Genomic DNA, 21812 nt, shown 5'->3' with positions numbered 1-21812 from the left:
CCTTTTAGTCGATATTCAAATCTATATCCCACCCCCCCTATAAATTTAGTTTGTTAAAAACTCGTTTAGGTACATTAATAGGCTATTTTAATCTAAGTCTTGGAAAATAAACTAAACTTTCGCTAGTAGGCTAATAACCTATTTAGCCTGTACGCCTAATATTCTTTTTCATACTGAAATACTGTAGCCTAATTTAATTAATGAAGAACGTTGCTGAAAAGTATTTTATTCAAAGAATACATTCAAAATAAGCTTATAAGAGTCAAGGCCTTTAACAGTCTGTGTGAATCTTGTGATTTTTGTTTCGACAACTCATGAATGTGGTGGAAGAGTATTGGAAAGAGCACAACGAATATCATTCTCCAAGTCTAATCTGTTTCTCTGGTTTGTTTTCATTTCCAAGAGTTGAAAAATCTGATTCGCATAGATAAGTGAAAGCAAACGGGAAAATAGGATAGCTTTCTTTGGCATAGGAGTTACACATTAATGGCCGAAATTCAGTGATTGATTTTTCTCTGAATATGTCTCTTGCGCAAGAATCCGTTTTGAGTTCTAAAAATTCATCCTGCAATTTATCATGAAGATTTTCTTTCAACAATGTGAATGAATTTCGTAATCAAGCTCATCGTCATAAACTTCAGAAAAATATCGAATGAATTCTAGTTCTAATGCAGTGATATGTTGCAAAATTAATTCTCCTTTCAACTCTGGAAGAACTTGTTCTTTGCCGTCAACAACCAGCACCGATGATAATTCTTTAAACATGTTCAATTGTCCACTCTAACTTTTCTCTTATCAAGCTTGCTGGTGAAAGCTTCCAAATCATCTTTAAATGCTGAGCAGTAGGCTACTGGCATCTGCTTCTTGAAGGGCCACCCAAGCCAGGCTGGTCGAAAGGTAGAGGCCAGACAAAACGTAGTCCCCCTCGACCAGGACAGCAGAGCCTTCTAGTACTTTAAGACAATCTCCTAATAACAGTGACATTAATCAATCACTCTCTTCCAACCTACCTTGAGCCAGCATGGAAGCAGTAGGCTACAGCCTGTAAATTCGCATGGTATCAACATGTCAATGGCTCATAGATACAGATAACCCATGTTAATGCGCAATCTGCTTTGAACGGAGATGGCGATTGGATATAAGTTATTCCGTATATTGGTGTTTTACCCTTGCATTTTCAGGTTTAGTTTATTCAATGGACCAAGCAAATCAAACAAATAAGCTAGGAATCTAATCCATCTGTCATCATTCAACAATGCAACAAATTCCAATCTTATTTAAAGGTCAAAAAATAATATTTAAGCTCGTCTTTAAGCTCAAGCACTTGCTTGGTTACGTTTCCTCTTAAAAGCCATCGAGTATTTGAATGAAAAAGAAGTAGGGGAGAGTGGGGCTAGTCGGAAAGATTTTTTTTTAAATTGAAATTTAAGACAATTGGTGCATAACCTGACAACGTGAAGTGGCTTAAATTATCACCTATCGTGTCCTCTATCATACAACCAAAAATAAGTATTGAGTCAATTCAGCTTTTAATGAAAATTTAAAATAAACAAACATACAATTGATTTTTCAACTAACCCCATGCCTGGGGTTAGTTGAAAAACGTCAGTTTAATGCCTACTAATGAATGGATACTCTTTTTTCAACCAACAAACATTTACATGGGGTTGTAAGCAAGTATGTTTACCTGCTTTAAAATCAAAATGCAATGACTTCTACCTTGCTTCTACACCTAATCATCGTAAAACCATTTTTTAATAAACGCATTGTTAAAACTTGTGATGCCGTATATATAACACTTTCCAAGTTATTCAAATTAAAATTTTACAATGTATGTCTGCTTAAAACAAATACATTGGAGCTTATACTACTTATTATCATACCATGACTATATACTCGTATCGTACTACATAGTCATACCGTTATCAAACCACTTTCCAACTAACCCCACCCAATATTTTCCAACTAGCCCCATTAGCATATGACAAACTATTTTCCTAAAATATTCAAGCATGGTGCATTGGACTAAAATTTGTTTATGTCTTAGTGTTGCTGAACACCTACAGATGACACACATCAAAAAACTTCTGCCTATCTTTAACGATATCGACGCATAAGATGTTTTTTAATACGCCAAAAATTTTACTTCGAAAGTAAGAAAATAGAAAATTGTCAGCCAAACAGGTATACCTTGACTCAACAAATCGAAACTAACATAGATTATGTGTTTTTATAAACTACTTCACATGTTGGCAGTAAATATTTAAAAAAGTTATCGAGAGTTAAAAAAATGATCATTTTTCAACTAACCCCGCCTTCCAACTAACCCCACTCTCCCCTAGACCTACGTGATGGCCTGCATCCATGTCAGCGTACAGTTGCTTAGGGAACGTTCAAATAGTACGTAACGCTTTTTTCAATCCCCCCCTCCCCCATGTAACGCTTTTTCACTACGAATTCAGCACAAAAAACTACCATTCCGTACTCGAAAGCGTTACATAACGTTTTGCTTGAACCCCCTCCCCCCGATGTGACGCTAACGTAACGCTTTGCATAACCCCCCCCCTCCCCCTCGAAGGCGTTACGTAATATTTGAACGTTCCCTTAAATAATCGGGAGTTAATCTAATAATAATTTCCTCTTTAACGCTCTAGTGTAGGCCAACTTACCAGGCTTAAAAAGGTGTAGGCTACAGTCCTAAATCCAAATTCCCTCCTAGTGGGGAATTCTCTCCCGGTTGGAAACCACTGAACTAAGCTATCGGGGCAGTAGGCTAATCAGCTCTCTCAAAACTACTGGTTTGCTGATTCGGATCAAAGAAAGCTTTTCATGCAGTGTCTTCTATGATATAATAATCGAAAGACAAGAGAAGCAATTTCACTCTTGTCAACATCCCTGACCAGACTAGCGTCAGTGGCTGAAAACAGCATCTACTAGAATGCAAAGTTAAGTTTCAAACTAGCTTTCTTGGATCGAGAGTAAAGAAACCCACTGAGAATATTTGATATTGAACGTAATGACTAAGGTGCGGCGACTTGATATCCTCGTGTACAAATTATATTAAGCTTCATTTTTTCACTGCTACAAAAGATTGCCTAGCATGGAAGGCTTCGTTTTGAGAAAAGTTATATACGAAAGGTCGTACATGCAATGGCGTTCGCACTTCACAGGTGGAGCATTCCCACCCTCTTTTACAAAAAAATTAAAAAAACTATTTCAGCAATTATGTGTTTCTCCTCAGTCGAGTGTAGCAAGAATTGACAGCGATAGACACGTGTTACGCCCATAAGGCTGGCCTTACCTGCACATCCCAGTCAGCAAACCGTCAGTTTTTTCGAGCCCATTGAAAGGTCTATGTCTGCAGATGGTGAGTCGGTATGAAAAGCGACTGATTTACTGGCTGGGTGCCGTAACACCAATCACCGTAGGCTACATCTTTGTGTCCGTCTTGGTTGGTTATGAACTGGTGGTCACAGCGGTAAACCATAATCTCTTCGTGGGAAAATTGTAACATAAAGTTCCCGGATCCGTTTGTCTGCATGTAGTGACCGAAAAAGAAACACTCCTTGAAACGTCTATTCAATAAGTGTATTCCTGTAAAATTAGCCCGCGGCTATCGAAATCGAGATGCAACGCCGTACACCTCTAAAGAAACTGTCACTACGATACAGATTACTTGGATAAAAGACGGAGAATTTGTCCAGCTAGCAAGCACCAAATAAACCAGTTAAATGTGTGACCGACTTCCAACAAACAACTTCGAGAATGAATCAGAAAAATTTGTGATAACTCAAAGGCACGTCAGCAGTAGTGTGACGCAATTTTTCATGTTTAAACAGGTTTCAAACTGAAACAGGTTTAAACCGGTTTGACACAAGTCTTACGAACGATGGTGCAATTTTGGCTCATGTTTTAGGAATTTCCATGACGTAATATTCAGTAGACTTGAACGGTTTTTATATGACGTTTGATTAGGTGAACAATTGTCTGGAACAACTGGTAAAAGCGAGCAGTGGAAAATTAAACTGAACAGCAGGCAAAAAACTTTCATCCGTGGATTCCGTGCGTCATTTAACACTTTTGCAGCTTAAAATGCAACAGAACTGCCCAGGGCCGTTGACAGGATTTCTCGGGCCCGGTACCAATTTATTTTCGGGCCCCTTTCATTGACAATGTTATGAATATAAAGGTTGCTGTTAAAATGAGGATGACACATGCCGTTCAAAGTAGAAAATTAAGAGGAATAGATCAAACCCTATATGCCAAAAGCATGGTTGTTTAACAAATCTCGCGCAATCTTAAAATTTCCCGAACCGCGAAACTTACTATATCTGTCTAGCGGATGCTTTTTTGAACTTTTATTTATCACAAGGCGCTAGACGGCTAGAGTATTACTTCTCGATTCCATTGATGTTTCACTGGTCATTCTAGGCTCACCAGAAGAAAATTTACAGCAAAGTTAGTGCAGACGGTCAGAAAGTTTTCAATTTGATTTGGGAAAGGTTTTTGGGCCTAGGTCAAACATTTGATGCTTGCCGCAATCTGAAAAGCAGTTTTGGTCTAATTTTTAGTCCAGGAATAGCAATCTTCTTACCTGAGTCATTTCAGTTTTTGAGTTCTAACAAACATTAGCTTGTTTATTTTGAAATTCGTGTTTCGGGTTATATTTTACTAAATATTTGTGGTTAAGGAAATCACTATACTGTGCTAAACTAAATTTTTATTTTACTGTTTGGTGGCTGAAGTGGCTATATTTTACCACCAGAGAGCTGAAATGGGCCCGGTACTTTACCATCTGACGGCTGAAGCGGCTGTTTTAACCTCTGATGGCAATTCTATGAGGTCTGATTATATTAAGATCTTGATAATGTTTGAAGTCGCGGGAAATCTTGTAAATCCGGGCCCGGGTTCAAAAGTACCACCTAGACCCCCCTGGAACTGCCCAGGTTCAAATCAACACTTTGAGAAGCTGAAAAAAAGAGATTACTAAACTACAGTAGGCTATATTCTGTTGCCTGATTCCAGCTTTAGTAGTCTTTATAGTAACAGGACACTGCCCGTAGCCTACGCTATCGTGTTTTCGCGCGCTACAATTACAAACAAGACGTTGTATTCCAGCCAACATGGACATGAACACACGTCGAAAGCTGTTAGGTTTATCTGAAGAGCTATCATAAACTTCTGATTATGTAGGCCTATAGACTACCGTAATGTTTTTATTCAAATGTAATTGGTTATTTCTCCTGTCACGCACAGTGCTGCCATCTGCAGCAAAATTACTACTCCCGCAATTACACCAGCTTTAGTTTAACACGTGTAATTGAAATTAGTAGAAAATGTAATGCAACTGTCCATTTGCAGGTCTGTCTACAATCGTCATTTTACAAAATCACCTAAAGGGTGGAAACGTGCAGAACTTAACTGTTTCCTGACTCAAGCATAAAATCCTCAACTCGTAGGCTAGATCTTATCCAGGCAACAACACTTCAACAAACGGAAACTTCACTCAGTCAACTTCGGTTACCGGCCCTGCGTCAAAGGCCTCTAACAAGTATGCGAAACTATCAGGAACTATAACCTAATAAGACTTTATCAGACCGAGGATAAAGATTCAAAACCAAACCATGCCGTAGTAGCCTAATGAAGTCAATACTGTACTGCTGTATTTCACTGTAAAGCATCTCGCAGGGCTCAGTGCTACTAAAGACGGGAAACATATTGACATGCAATCAGTCTAAAGCAAAATTATCAAATACAATTCTAAGTTTATAACGTGTAAGTTTGTGTCGTCATTTCTCATTCCATACGTCGCATCCCTCCAGAAATAGGCTGCTGCACAAGTCTACTTACATTCAACACTACCTAAGAAAAAAGGGATTTATTGACCAAGCATAAGGTTATTGATGCTTCCGTACATGTGGCAAAGTAAGTTCTTAGCTTTGGAGACAAAGGAAAATGTGCACTGCAAATAACCAGTTTACTTGCGTGTGATACACTACTGTACAATGTAGGCTACATGGACCAGTCATCAAAAACACAATGTAATTTACCGCATAGCAGGAATAGTTTGTAATAAGCAAGGGCAAAACATTTTCAAAAATGATACATTTTGATTACCGGTATGTGAAGTTTCAAAAAAATGCCTGGGAAGAACGTTCCAGCAACTAAATCTTTACCGCACCGATATACATGTGCTCAAAACAGAAAGAACTGCTCTCATAAAGCTACATTAGCATACCATAATTAAAATATAACAGCAGAGCATGTAATTAAGATGTTTAAGGTTTCTTTTGGTGTGGTAGTCTTAATTTTCAATCGCCATACTTTTGTTTTGTACGGTCAATGATTGAACGCGGCAGTGAAAAACACAGTCGGAAGCATTGTGCCAAAATGTTACGTTATTGTAAGATCAAAATTACTTTCAATTCAAGTGATTCAAAGGAAACAAAAAAGCCGAAAAACGATTTATCAACTGTTGTTCATAAACATGACATCACATGTAAACATGACACTACTACAAATAGAATCAATCATATGAAGACCAGCACGAGTCTTAAGATAAAAAGCATCGATTTATGCAACTACCATCCTGTGAGTACTGTTTTGTTGTTTTCAGCAGCGACATACAAATGCCAACATCGATTTTTAGATAAGCTGTAACACAACTTCAAACATAAAAGCAAAGGTTAAATGTATTTAATGGTTTTGTATATTAAAACAATTGTCATCAATCTGATCTACTCGATTCTTCTTTCAGTAAGAAATGCTTGTTCTAATCACCTGCATGGTACGATAATTGAGATGAGCTACGAATCAGGATAGAAACGTGGTTTCAAGCTGCCCCAAACCGAATTGACGTCGACAACCTAGAAATCACGACACACCAAAGAGTTTTTTGTTTTTAAGAAAAACTTGTCAATATTTTCAAATGCCACACTTTTGTGAAATTAAATACAACAAATTAAACTTTTCAGTAGAAATAACAGAGAATTTACAACTTTTGAAATCATATTGTTGCTAAACTGGAGATACCGTGCAAAAAATCGGACTGTTTGTCAGCGTTCGCGACCAACGGTTGTCTACATATACACAAAATACATGAGCCATAAACATATGATCCCCTGAACAGAAGAAATCAACTTCAAAAAAGATTGTTGTGAAACCGCCCATTTGAAGTTTTTTTTTTCGACAAAAATTAGCAACAGAAGACTAAGTCACTTCAGATCGCAAAACGCTCCACACAGCTAGAACGCCACTGGCAGCGTTTCAACATTCTGAAATAAAAGTTTGCGAGTTTCAGCATTAATCAGAGTCGCTTGCACTGCTTTCACCTTCTGACTCACGAACGTTTATCAAGAGCTTGTACTCTTGGTCGCAACCCATATATGCGTCACTCATGAAGTAAAGTGTGTACTGGTGAGAGCCAGCAGACGGTGGGATGAAATCCAGCTTAACCTTCGCTTTCTGTTGCAGAGTGAGTCGCTTGATAGAGATCAAGCTGTTTGTCTTCGGGTCACCAACTACGACCCACCAACCTTCCTCTCGCTTTTGGGGAAAGAAAGGAGCGATCACCGGTCCAGCAACTTCATCTTCACGCTCTAGTGTCACCAAAACAACAACAGGGCTGCCAGCATGCAAATTGTCTGGATCTTGCACGTCATGATTTAGCTCGATATTAGGGTAGCGGTTGCAAAACCTGGCAACATCTGCCATCTGAGCTTCATTCATTTGCAAGAGCGAGTCTCTGTCCGCATCTTCCATCTCGAGAATGTCAAAAACACTTTCAATTTCCTAAAATGAAAAAGTTTTGCATAAGAATAAAGCACTTCAATCACTCTGTTTGGCTATGACCAACAAAGAACAAATGTTGCAGACTGAAATAAAACTTTTAAAAATTAGCACTATCTTCAAAGAAAAAGTGAGCATAAGGTCTGTTTAGTTTTTTTGTAAAATTAGTGTGATAGGACATAGGATATGCTGAGAGCAGAATCTTAGCATAATAATTCCACACAATAAAGCAAAACTACATTCAGTGAAGTAAGATACAAGTAAATTAGTAGGCCTAATTAAACAATTTTGCATGTTACGTTCTAAGAAAATACACAGTCATGCCACCTTCATAAAACTTTATTTCGTAATAAAATAAGCAAAAATTGAAGCTATTATATTTACCTTGTCTGTACATTTCTTGATGAGATCTGATCCAAAATGGGGAAGTTGCTTCAAATACGAATCTCTGCTCCACATAGCTTGCGTAACCATCTGCGCAAGTTCCATAGCGGCCAACGCTGGAGAAAGCCAGCCGTTGGATGACAGAACATCAACACATGCCTGGATGAGACGAACAGCTTTACCGAGAATCTGCTCAGTATCAGACTGAAGCTCAGCTGGCAACTGCAGTCTGGAAAGATGAGCTTGAAGCAAAAGATTGGTCTTAATGTGTGGATCAGTATAGCGGATATTTTGGGGTTTGTACTGAACCTTAGGTAAAAGTTGCTTCAAAGTGTTGTCTTCATGGCGGCGGATGGCAATGCTTTCGTACTCGGCAGCATTGCTGACAATTTCAATGAGCCCACGGATTTTTGTTTTCGCGTTCAATGACATGCTGAACAATTCTATGGTGGTGTAGTTGATGTAGTAATAAGCCGCAATCATGGCAAGATTGAGAGGAGTGATGTCCATTTCGTCTTCAATCGATATGCACTTGGACTGCTCAAGATCGGCAAGGGTGTTTTCAACCAGTTCTGAGAGATTATCGGACAAGTGGCGATGTGATACGCCTTGCAAGTTGTAGTAGTTCGGGTTTTGGCTCATTCTTCTGTAAAGAAAGGTCCAGGTCAAGTAATCGACAGCATCTTGCTTGTTCTCAATGATTTTTGTCACGATTTCTGCATTAAAATGGTCATGAAGGCAATGGTCCAGATGTGATTCCACTGGGAGAGGCTCATAAACAAATTTCTTGAAGAAATCTTTCTTTGAGCTTTGGCACATAATTACACACTTTCCTTCTTCGTCTTTTAGAGGCCTGTTTGCTCTGCCAATCATCTGTAAAACATCAGTGACTGGATAATCAACGTAAGCATGGATCTTTCCATTGTAGTACTGCGTGTCCATAACCACAACCAAATGGGCTGCCATGTTCAATCCCCAACACAAACTTCTTGAAGCAACCAATACCTGCACAGCTCCAGAAGAAAACAGTTGCTCAACCACTGTTCGTTCAAGCTGCGTTGTTCCATCATGCAAATAAGCCACACCGTTGCACAAAGTTTCTTTCAATGTAGCATCTTTAACATGTTCGAGATAAGCTCCCAATTCTGTTTCATTGCAATGCAAAAAGCGCTGTGGAGTTCCATCTGCAGCTGCATATGTCAGGATGTCAACTGCAGTCAACTTACTCTGCTTTCTCGACGGGACAATGATGATGCATGCACGTTTTGGGGAATGCTTAGTAATGGAATTGTAAACAGGCTTAGCCATGCTAAGAAGACGAGATTGCGTGTGTGTGATATTAAATCCTTGGATGTGTAGCTCAAGAGGAACCGGTCGAACATTAGGATGGAAGTTGAAGGTGTGCATTGCAGAACAACCCAACCACTGTGCCACGTCTCTAGCATTTGCCAACGAGGAGCCGAGAGCAATGATACGAATTTGCTTTTCTAGCTGCGAAGCAATGTAACGCATTCGAGAACAAACCACCTCAACTTCTGGTCCAGTCTCACCTCCAATCAAGTGAATTTCATCAACAATAAACAGAGAAATACTGTGAACATTTCGGCGTTGCTTCCACCGACGTGATATCACATCCCACCTTTCCGATGTGGCGATGATGATTGATGCTCGAGAAATCAGACGCAAATCAGTGCTGGTTTCACCTGTCAAAAGAGCTACTTTCTTTCCTAAATGCACTTCAAATTTTTCCCTCCAATCTTTGTAGATTAGATCGGCAACGGCCTCAACTGGCGTGACATAAACACATCTGGCATCCAAGTCCTGAGTGAAGGCACGAAGCAGAGCAAACTCAGCACAAACTGTTTTTCCGCTCCCAGTAGGTGCTCCAACAAACACATTTTCATTGCTGTTGTAGATTGAATTAAACACCTGAGTCTGAATAGGATTGAAGCAAGGAAAATTGTTTTCATACAATGCTTCAAACTCTGCATTTCGCAAAGCGGAAACTGGCAATGGTTGCAAATCCAGCAACTCAGTTGGAGGAGGATACTTTTCTGGAAGAATAAGATGGCGAAAGGAAACTGGAAGTTGAGTTTCCGATGCAATCCAATGGTCAGAAACAATTCTGATGAAATATTGAGGTGGAAGAGGTTCAAAAACGGGAACAAAAAAGTTCACAATATGTTCATCACTTGCATATTTGCTCTTCAAAAGAAAGTACTCATGATGGAGAATGAATTCACTGTCTACATCCTCCACGAAGATGTAAAATGCTTGAGAATTTCCATGCACTTTCTCGTCCCATTGAAAGTCTGGTGTTATGGTAAGCTCAACACGCAACGTGGATCTAGTAATTGGTTGAACATGAACTGACAGTTCCATTTTCGGGAACTGGTGAATCAGTTTATGAAGACCCTTTCCCATTTTGGGCATCCTGATGAGCTCTCCGATTTCATTGTGGCCAAGATCATAAAACCTTTCCCAAGGAAAGTTTTTCTTTTCAATTTTCTTGATTACCTCTTCTGGAACCTTCTTGAATTGTCGGAGAGGAGACATGGATTGCCACATCCTCCGATTGATCATTTTACACAAAGATAGGCATTTGTCGGCAAGTTGAGCCCAGCCTTTGTACAGAACAATCTCAAAGATCGCTCTCATTAACCTTCCTGCACTTTGAGTGACGTAAACCATATCAGCCATAAGGGCAAATCCTTCCAGTTTTAACTGAGAAATATAAGCCTGCAACAATACATTCACTTTTGCAGAAGACTCTTCAATGCTTTCTTTGACTGGAATGGGAACTCTTTCTAATAATTTGTTGAGTTCCAGTTTTTCTTCTTCTCGAACAGTCAGATATTTAAATTCTGAAGAAAGTGAAAACACCCGAAATAGTTCAATTTCACTGAGTGTTGATTTGAGCAGCTGGTTGTATGTTGCCATACTTTCGTGGGTGCAATAATAATGACTAGCAATTCTACCAAGATCAGTAACTTGAATTTGTCCAGTCTTTCGGTCATACTTGATCAAGTTATTTTTGGCCAAAACACCAGCAGCAGCATGTGCCAAATCGACTCTTTTTTGCTGAAGAAGAGCATCATCTTCCAATGAGTCAACTCCATAAAGTGCTGGTTGTCTCAAAGCGCGAATGTATAGGTAAGTGTACCCAAGCCAGTTTACAGCATCTCTAATATTTTGCACATTGCCAAGAACAACTTCTGCATTTAGTGCGTCTGGTAGTTTAGAGATCATTTGACTTTCCACTGGCAGCTGTTGATTAAGCAGAGAAAGATAATACTGCAACTCACTGTGAGCAGTGATCAAGACACCTTCACCTTTTGTGTCATACTGCGGTCTTCCGGCTCGTCCCATCATTTGCAAAACATCGAGAGCACCCAACTCCACCCATCGACCCTTTTCTGGGCTGTACACTTGAGTGCCTTTGATAATGACTGTGTGAGCAGGTAAATTCACACCCCATGCCAATGTAGAAGTGGATACCAGCACTTGGATGTGTCGATCAGCAAACAAATCTTCAACCAGTGTACGATCAACTCTACTCATTCCAGCATGATGAATTGCAAACCCATAAGGAAGTAAATCTTTCAGCTCCAAATTTTTCACTTGTTCAGCTTCTGTTCTCAAAACTTCTGTGGATGCAGATCCTTCACGCAGAAAATGACCAAGTGTGTCATTTTCAAGACACATGTCACGAATTGCTCTAGCAGTTTTGCCAGTTTCTTTACGGGAGTGCACAAAAACTAGAACCTGATTTTTCCCCGCATTTTCAACAACCTTTTCATATACAATCTCATTCATTACCTGGAACCTTTTCATTGGCTTTTTTTCTGTAATTCCAATGTATTGTTGTTCCAATGGCACTGGACGAAAACTATGGTCAAAATAAAACAGACCTTTAGCCGGATCTACTCGCAAAAAGGTAGCAACATCTTCATAGTTTGGTAGTGTAGCAGATAGACCAACTAACCTCACATCTTCTTGGGTTGTTTCAATGGACCTTATTGTCCTTGCCACAATTGCTTCCAAAACTGGGCCTCGGCTGTCATGCAGCATGTGAATTTCATCCATAATAATCAGCCGAACCAGTTGAGTGTAAGTTCTTTCTCCACTCTTTCGTGTGATAATATCCCATTTTTCAGGAGTGCAAACAATTACTTGAGTCGCTGTGATTTCTTCTTTGCATAACTGATGGTCACCAGTCAATTCAGAAACCTTGATGCCATAATTTGCCAGGCGCTTTCCAAAACTTCCAACCATTTCTTGCACAAGAGATTTCATTGGAGCAATATAGATGATTTTAAAATTGTCCAGTTTGATAGACCCATCTGGAGCAATGTGTTTACCAATTTCTTTTAACATGCATAGCAATGCAACATTAGTTTTACCAGCGCCAGTAGGAGCGCAAAGTAAAATGTTTTCATCACTTTCTAAACAGGTCTTTGATAGCTTGCTTTGAACTCTATTCAATGATTTATATCCATCAAAAGCTGCTTGTGCATACTTGGGCAACGTATCTATAGCCACAAGTTTTTCTTGTTCCTCGAAAGGCTTTGGTTTTAGAGCAGGGACATGTACTTCTTCATAGCCTTTTCTTTGTTTGCGATAGGACCCATCAGGAAGTTGGCACTTTTTGTTTGACATGTAATGAGAACCTTGAGCAAACTCAAGATCTTCTAAATCAATACCTGTGCTACTTGGCTGATAGCTGTCTTCAGGTTTGGCAGTGTCAGCATCAGTAGCTTCAAGGTCAGCTTCAACTTTGCTTTTTCTCAATCGCTCTCTCCTCTCCTGTTCTTCTTTTATGATATCTTCCTTTTCTGTGTCATGAAGCTGTTTCAGAATCAAATAAAGCTCTGGGTCTTCTTTCATTTTACTTTCGATTTGCTCCTTGGCGGCGTCACTTTGAGCACTGGCAAGGAGAGTACAATACAAAATCATTTGACGGTGTTGCCTCACATCTTTAATAAAATCAAATTGTTCAAATCCAAGTAAATTGACTAATCGATTTTCGCATTGATAGTCATCAGGGGCAGTTTTGAGAATGTCTAAAACAACCTCTGCTTTCTTCTGAGATTCCATTGCATCTTCATAATGTTTACTCAATTCACGCTGGAGCCAGTATGCATCAATATCACGTGGATGAAGGTCCTTTTCCTTAGTTATATTAACGTCTCCTGCTTCATTGGTAAGCTTGGCTGATACAACTGTGCCTACATCAGCCTCATCTCCACCTTCATCATCATCATCTGGATCAGATCCATCTCTAACTTCACCAAATGTGTCTTCTTCACCTCCCTCATCATCAGATTCAAATTGAACATTAACACCATACGTTTCATCAATGTTATCATCAGCTGTATCTGCATCTTTAGCCATTCCAAAATCTGATATCTTTCTTCCCAAATTCACCAACACATGATATCTGGTGTCTTCTAATGCACCCAGAAGTGATTGAATTTCTTTTCTTCTCTCTTTGTCACGATATTTCTCATTCTTCAACACTGCAATAACTTCATCTGCTGCTCCACACAAAATATCCCTTGGCTGATCACCTAAAGCAGCTTGTATGAAACTTAATAAAACCTCATAAGTTTCACGGGTTTCTTTTGTCCTAGGCTTGTAAATGATTCCAACCATTTCATCTACACCATCGGATAACAGAGTTCTTCCTTTCAAGTTAGCTTGGCCTTTTTCATCTTCATCACGCTTCCTTCTTTTAGCCTTGCGTTCCTCCATTTGAGGTGGAACAGTGCGTTGGAATTTGTCGCCCATTCGCACTTCGCTAATCTTCCCTTGTAAGGTGAGAACCTCACCAGTTGGTTCATCCCGAGGTCTTCTGTCAATCAAAGATCGATCTGCTTGCAGAACAAGGTTTGAATTAGCTTTGTATTCATATTGCAGCGAACGAGCTGATGCATCCGCCATTCCACATGTATCAAGTTGAAACCAATTTTGTAATACCTTATTCAACAAGTTACCTGAAATGATATCAACACAGCTTATTTTCTACACAAAGTATTTTATAAAGAGCTGTTATAGTCAACGACACAATTCTCATTAGCATGAGAGTACAAAAACCACCCGTGAGATTTTATTCGACTACTCCAGTAACGATTATTGGGGTCAAATCTGGCCTCAAGAGAAGAATATCAATAATAACTTTGTGTATGATATTTTTTAAATTTTGACTTACAACTTTAGAAATTCTTCAATTGCGGTTATTATTATTAGAGTTTAAATAAAATAAGAATGAATATTTTTTGATCTAACGTTTTTGGGTGAGTTTTCACAAGTTTAAAAAATATATCATAAACTGCAATTTGGGTCAAATTTGACCCCACAGTGAGAATTCGCAAAATGCTTGCTAAAAAGTTTTTAATCCATTACATTTTGTTGGTGAGGGGCCGCAGAGGGGGTTCAACTTTGTCCATTTAGATTTCTACATAGCCTACTGCCTTGACTGCACGACTAATTGAGTCAAACGTCACCATGGATTATTTGTTTCTTTAACTTTGTTCGGGGTTAAATTTAACCCCACTGTATTCTTTACACTAATGACAAGGATTTGCACTATTTTATGGTTTACTTGTCGGCGAGAAAAAGGTGGTTCATTGCTCAAAGCTGCTTCTGTAATGAACCACCATCTCTTTGCCGACAAATACTTCATAATACATATATACACTGCATAACATTGTCATTTTCAGAGTGAAAAACACAGTGGGGTCAAATCTGACCCCAAGCAGCGTTTATGCAAAAAAAATCAGATCACCAAATGAAGGTTAGAAGCAAAATGTAAAATTTTTTACAAAAAGTGCAATTTTGAGTGCTTAAAATTAAATAAGAGTCTACTCAATAATTTTAGTCAATCTTCTTCTGGGTTTATTTTCACTTCAAGTGGGGTCGACAGTGCAGAACGAAGTCCTCGGCAGTTTTTTGAACAGTTTTAAACAAAGTGAATAAACTTGAAATAAAGCAAAAGAATAGAATGAAATCAAGATAAGCTCAGAAAGTCTTGCACTAGGGAAATGCAAATTAATACTGGTGTTGAAAGTTTGGTAAAGCAACACCAGTGAAAATGGAGACAAGTGTTCTTTTAACTGCTAAATAAATTCAATACATAAATGTTTTCTGCTGGAAAACTCTACGATACATGACACTTTAGTAAGGCTAAAGTAGCATGAGTTCCAGTGAACACATCTTGCCTTGTGCAAATAGTTTCACTTATTGATGTTGACTGTTAAATTTCTATTACTAATCGACTAAGTAAACAAGGTCATCAATAAATAACGTTAACTTCAAACAACTGTATTTAACAAATGGTAGACAATTTTTAAGTAATAAACATATAATATTATTGTCAGTAAGTAAATATTTAGGAAAAACAAGTTTTACTCAATGTGTCCACCATTTGCGTCAATAACAAATGTAATTTGAGAATTTCTCTGGGTAATTTTTCGTTTGTCATAAGAGGATGTGATGTGACCATGTTTGCCTAATAACGCATTACATTTTTGCTCTCAACAAATTAGTTTGGTGGCTGAAAAAAGTTATGATATATACAATATTTCTTTAAAAAAAATGGTTTCATCAATGTCAAGTTTACTTTTAGGCAGTGTTTTCAGCAGGCAATTTAGTTTGTTAAAGTAAAATGTTTCTGGGTAGTACCGGTATCTAACAGATGCAACCTAGTTCGTACCCTGAACAGTTCGTACCCTGAAAAGATCAAAAGAAAAAATTAAAAAAGCCGAAGTCGCTGATCGCAGTTTTCGCAAACAAACAAAAACTCTTAGGATTATTACCGGAAATTTTAAAATGTTTGCGGAAACTCCGATCAACCCTAACCCTTTTAAAATCTTTGCGGAAACTGCGAGATCAGCGACTTCGGCAAACTGTTAGGATCATTACTGGAAATTTTGAAACTGCGGAAAAACGGTTCTATTTTTTCCTCTTGATCTTTTCAGTTTGTTAATTTGTAGAAACTCCGGTCAGCGACTTCAACTTTTTTAATTTTTTTCTCTCAATCGTTTCCTAACCCCAACTCCTTTTAAAGTGTTTGCGGGAACTGCAATCGGCGACTTCGGCAAACTCTTAGGATCATTCCCAGAAATTTTTAAATGTTTGCAGAAACTGGGGAAAAACGGAAACTACGATCAGCGACTTCGGCTTTGTTCTATTTTTTTCTCTCGATCTTTTTAGTTTGTTTGTTTGCGGAAACTGCGTTTTTCTTTCGATCTTTTCAGGGGGGAAATTTTAAAATGTTTGCTGAAATTGCAATCAGCGACTTCGGCTATTTTTAATTTTGTCTCTTGATGGGGTACGAACTGTTCAGGGTACGAACTAGGTTGCACCCGTATCTAACTCATACCCTTGGGGATACCAGCCTGAGAAACATCGTACGCACGGCTGATTCAGTTGAATAAAACTATTAAATTTCTAACTTGTTCAGAGCAAAAATGTAATGCGTCATTTGGCAAACACGGTCACATCCTCTTATGACAAACAGAAAATTACTCTGAGAAATTCTCAAATTCCAACAAATTAAAAAAAACTCTCAGTTTATTAGCCTACTCATATTTGAAAAGACATAAAAATTGGGCTGTAAGCTACTCAAATTAAAAATTGACCACAAAAATGCAGCAGCCTAACGATTGAGTCACTTCGGGTCAAAATTTAGTTAAAAAAGAACGCTTTCGGGTAGTATCGAACTCCTTCACTCTGGAACACCAGCCCGAGAAATATCGTACCGGTACGCGCCACTGATCCAGTTTAATAAAATTGTTGAATTTAGAACTTATATAGGCACTTTTTTCTTCTCTTCTTGTTTTTTGCTTTGAAAGAGAAAATAAAAAAGTGCCTATATAGGGGTGCAACCCAATTCATACCCTGAACAATTAGTACCCTGAAAAGATCGAGAGAAAAAATTAAAAAAAGCCGAATTTGCTGATTGCAGTTTCCGTTTTTCAGCAGTTTTCGCAAACATTTTAAAATTTTCGGTAATGATCCTAAAAGTTTGCCGAAGTCGCTGATCGCAGTTTCCACAAACATTTTAAAAGGGTTAGGGTTGATTGCAGTTTCCGTTTTTCCGCAAACCTTTTAAAATTTCCGGCAATGATCTTAAGAGGTTGCCGAAGTCGCTGATTGCAGTTTCCGCAAATATTTTGAAAGGGTTAGGGTTGATCGGAGTTTCTGCAAACATTTTAAAATATCCAATAATGATCCTAAGAGTTTTTGTTTGTTTGCGGAAACTCCATTCAGCGACTTTGGCTCTTTTAATTTTTTCTCTCAATCTTTTCAGGGTACGAATTGTTCAGGATACGAATTTAGGTGCATCCCCTATTATATAGTGATGTCATGACCGGTCAAATAGTGTTTCAGATAAAAAAAAAAACGGAGCTGGTGAGATAGCCATTGCCCATTATTTATGGTGCGTTTTTTTACGAATTGTTTTATTAGATGGATTATGCAAAGTATTGCAAACTTTATTTTGCCAGAATGACAGTGATATTTGCAACATAGCAGCACTGGACGAAGCTACACTCACCTGGCTTTCCATCACCTGCTTTGAAATCTGAACAATCCTGTCTCGCACAAAAAAAAAACAAGGAGCAAGACATAACTTGCTCCCTTCTGTCTTACACCCAAGGATCACTACCCCACATAATTGACACTCATGTGCCTAGATATTGTGCATTAGTACAGTGCTACGGTAAGGTATACAGTAGGCCTACTGTTTTTGACTGTATCTGGATTGTGTGTATTATGCAAACAAAAAGCACTAATTATAATAAAATATGAATATATTTAATCTATGTGATCGTGTCGATTACTTTTTTTTACCGCAAAATCGTCTAAATCTGACAAACAGCAACCAAACCTTCCAACTGACAATTCCTAATTTTACTCACACAAAAAAAGCAAACGTCAGGCAAACATGTTTCAAAACGATAGTTGTCACTAAATTATGACGTTTAGATCAAAGTGTGGTGTGGCATTTGGCACAACACTTCAAAATGGCAAGTGGCAACCCACAATTCACACTTCAATTCATGCTGTGGTATGAAGACGTATGAAGATTTATCAACTATTTTGTTGTGTTGGAATAAACTTAGCAAAAACTGTTTCGCATCAAAATCGATATCTAACCAAGCAATACTTGAATTAATGTGTTTTATATCACACTACATTTCAGTGTGATTTACGATACGTATTTGTTGCTTGATATGACAAACTTTGTCAAACTTTGTCATATCACATGCAGTGATGTTTATATTTATAAAATTAATAAATTAAAACGCTATAAATTTTCATTTACTTTGTATAATAGCACACACAGCATATCCTTATATTTAGCTTACTAAATGTCAGCCATGGCAATAAAATAGCTGAAAAGGGGCAAAAAAGTTATGGTACCTGTACCTCCTTAAACCCACACACAAAAAACCCCAAGCAATGATCAAATCTGAAGTGAACAGGAGCCGGAGTATTGGAGTATTTAGGAACCGTAGTTTTGGCTGGATTTTGAAATTCTTAGTAAAAATAGGAGTCGGATTGGAGCTAAAATCTTATCTTTTGCCAGTTAATACTTTTAGTATAATTATGTAGGCTACCAAACAAATATTTACGCTGCACTTCGTGCAATTGTTATTTTTGTGAACTTTCATGATTTTTTTTCAAGTAATAATTTTTTTCATTTGAAAATATATGCTTTTCAATCGCAAGCGATGCTTGGATTGTGGTAAGCTATAGGCTATGGTTTGCGTTTGAAGTCGAAATGGAGTTTGGAGTCAATATCCCCAAAATATTGGGGACAAGAGTGAAGTTGGGAGTCACAGACGTGGAACAGCGAACAGGCGTCTAGAAAACCTGACTTTGTAGTCTAGGCCTACACTTCTGAAAAAATATGTAGAATTGAGCTAGTTTTTTGGAAGCTTATTGTTAATTTACAGTACGGTAGCCTATTGTTAATTTTATAATCGTATTGTATGCCGTGTCGAGTGACAAATAACCTGAGGGGTATTTGCTGTTTCTAGAAAATCCTGAAAATGTGTCTTTGTGTTAACATATTACTGCGTTGCTTTTACTGACATAAAGCTTGCGTGTAACTAAATTGATTGATTGATTGATCGAATCTTTATCCACGGACTGGGAAAGCTTCTTTTAGAGCTTAATCCTGGTAGTTTTGCATAGCCTAGGCTACTTGTAAAGGCTTTGAATCACTGACGCAGGCTCGAAAAAAATTTAATAAATGGATTTTTGACAGTTTTCAGACTCTAAATCGGGCCTACAAAGGATTGAATCATGAAAGGGCACCAGGATTATGTTTTCCTTGTTTCAGAAATTTTATGTTTAAACCCAACCCCCTTAAAAACAACTTGTATCATGCAGGCTAAGTGGTCACAACGGTAAACCATAATCTCTTCGTGGGAAAATTGTAACATAAGATTCTCGGATCCGTTCGTCTGTATGCAATGACCGAAAGAAACACTCTTCTGGAAACGTCTATTCGAGAATTGTATTTCTGTTAAAAATAGCCTACGGCTGTCGAAATTGGGGTGCAACACGATACACCACTGAACTTGTCACTACAATACAAATTACTTAGATAAAAGACGGAACTTTCGTCCAGCTGGCAAGCACAAAGCAAACAGTTAATATGCGACCAACTTCCAAGCAACAATTTTACGAATGACGAGAATACATTGCAATATCTCAAACGCACGTAGGCAGTTACTGTGACGTAATAATCCATAAGCAATGATAAGATATTCAAGCAGCTGTTCAAGCCCGGCCAACACCTGTTCAAGTAATTAAAGATTTAACGATGATGTAATGTTTTGCTGCAGCTGCAATGTTTTACAGGTCTTGCAATCTGCTCATTTCTTAGAAATTTCCATGACGTAATACGCTAAGATTCAGTAGACCTGAACGGTTTTATATGACGTTTGATTTGAAAATTGCCCGTAACACTAAGACTTAATTGATGCCTGTCATTTTCCATTTAGACTTTACACATCCACACAGTCATTTTATCTGGTCCAGGTGTGATTAGATTCTTACTCGATTTGATAAAAATCTGGACCAGACAAAGTGGTTATGTGGGTAGCGGTAAATGTTGATTCAATGCTTAGCCTATTATATCCTAATTGGCTTTTGTATGACTGTGATCGCCTTCGCCTATAGACTACGTGTGTAGTGTATTGATTTGTCCACGCTTTTGCAGCATCTTAAAAGATTCAATGTCAACGTTAGCAAACGATTGTTATCTGCTTGCTTGTTTCAACTTAAACACAAGCTACTGTTTGTACGGTAGCATAATTCTTTTCTTACTATGATCTTTAAATAACACAATGTTTTTGTGTTTGTTACATCAGCATAATAGTTCATCAAAAGTAGGCTTAAACATTCATTTGATCATTGCTCATCATCAAAGTGTCTGTATCATAGACAAGATTTTGTTGAGTTCATATTAGGCCATATAATTAACCGCATCATGGAACTAACTGCGTGAGCAATGTGAGCTGTTTGATGTTAATCTGTAACCATAAATTGAAAAAGATTGTGTTAGATCACGTTTTCGGTATTTCTTGATCACTTAGGCTACTACTTGCAAATTTTGATTCTATTTGAATAAGATGCGCAGTAGCCGACAGCAATTGAGTTGTTGCTATGAATGTCACAACTTTGGTCATCCGGGTTATTGCTTTGCCTATAGCCTACGGATTTATCACTTCACACCCTGCTGACTTCGGTGAGTCGACTGAACTGTCTTCTACTCCCGCTGGACTTAGGATTGAAGTAACTTATTTGATCTGCACACTAAATTCGGTAAACGGCCTTGTAGCCTACCCCAGTGGTGTAGCCAGAAATTTTTTTTTTTGGGGGGGGGCCAAATATTTGATGCGGATTTGATGAATTGAAGAGAACGACAAAGTGTTTGACATCGTCACCTGATATGCAGGGCCTCTGAGAGAAATTTTTACTAGGGGTACGAAGAGTTATTCCGGGCCCCCCTCTCACTCCGGGCCCCCTTTGTCTTGGGCAAAAAGTATGATGTTGAAAACGTTGGATTTAGTAGTTTTTTTTATGTTTTTTTGTGTGTTTGATGTTAAATCCGTTAACGTTACTGAGTGTTATATGTATCTATCTGGTACAAGCCAAGCTCTCTACCAAAGCTCAATCATAACATCTTGTTAAAACATAATCAAGTTAATCATCTGACCAATCCTAACCTTTCTTCATTAACATTTGCATTCACCACATGTCCAGCACGGTAGCCACTTTAACAAGTCGAAATTCTGCCACTAAACTTGACTAGAATGAAACCGCCAACCAATCATAAGCTACGGTTAAGTGACGTAAAAAATGGCAAAAAGAAGATGAAAGAAAGCAAATTAAGTGATGGATTTTTTGTCAGCCGGTTGGCTTAGGGGTTAGGGCTAGAAAGTAGTCATTTCATTGACGCGGGTTCGATTCTCACCACTGCTATTGCTCTTTTTCTTCTGTAATTACCAAATAAAGTCCAAAACAAGCATTAACTCTCTGGATGAGTGCTAGAAGGGTCACAATTGGACGGTAGCCTCTTATAAAATGTTCTGATTGGTTGGCGGTTGCATTGTAGTCAT

At 38.3% G+C, this 21812-nt stretch overlaps 1 protein-coding gene across 1 annotated transcript; it reads right to left on the bottom strand.

Annotated features, from left to right (window-relative positions):
* Nucleotides 1-5958: 5958 nt before the first annotated feature.
* On the bottom strand, nt 5959-14137 carry LOC145782569 (U5 small nuclear ribonucleoprotein 200 kDa helicase-like). The gene is made up of 2 exons (XM_082594383.1): nt 8173-14137; nt 5959-7791 (listed from the first exon to the last, which is right to left on the bottom strand). Exons 1-2 carry the CDS (start codon nt 14113-14115, stop codon nt 7303-7305), a joined length of 6432 nt encoding a protein of 2143 aa, XP_082450509.1. The 5' UTR covers nt 14116-14137; the 3' UTR covers nt 5959-7302.
* Between the last annotated feature and the right edge of the window lie 7675 nt (nt 14138-21812).

Source organism: Aplidium turbinatum, chromosome 1 (genome assembly GCF_918807975.1).
Source record: "Aplidium turbinatum chromosome 1, kaAplTurb1.1, whole genome shotgun sequence".
NCBI classification, from domain to species: domain Eukaryota; kingdom Metazoa; phylum Chordata; class Ascidiacea; order Aplousobranchia; family Polyclinidae; genus Aplidium; species Aplidium turbinatum.
This window is presented reverse-complemented; position numbering and strand designations above follow the sequence as displayed.

Excerpts from the sequence above, each read along its gene's own strand:
- LOC145782569 (XM_082594383.1), bottom strand. The coding sequence starts at position 14,115 with ATGGCGGATGCATCAGCTCGTTCGCTGCAATATGAATACAAAGCTAAT. Across the intron at positions 7,792-8,172 it reads TCAAGAAATGTACAGACAAG|GAAATTGAAAGTGTTTTTGA; the intron begins GTAAATATAATA and ends TTTTCATTTTAG.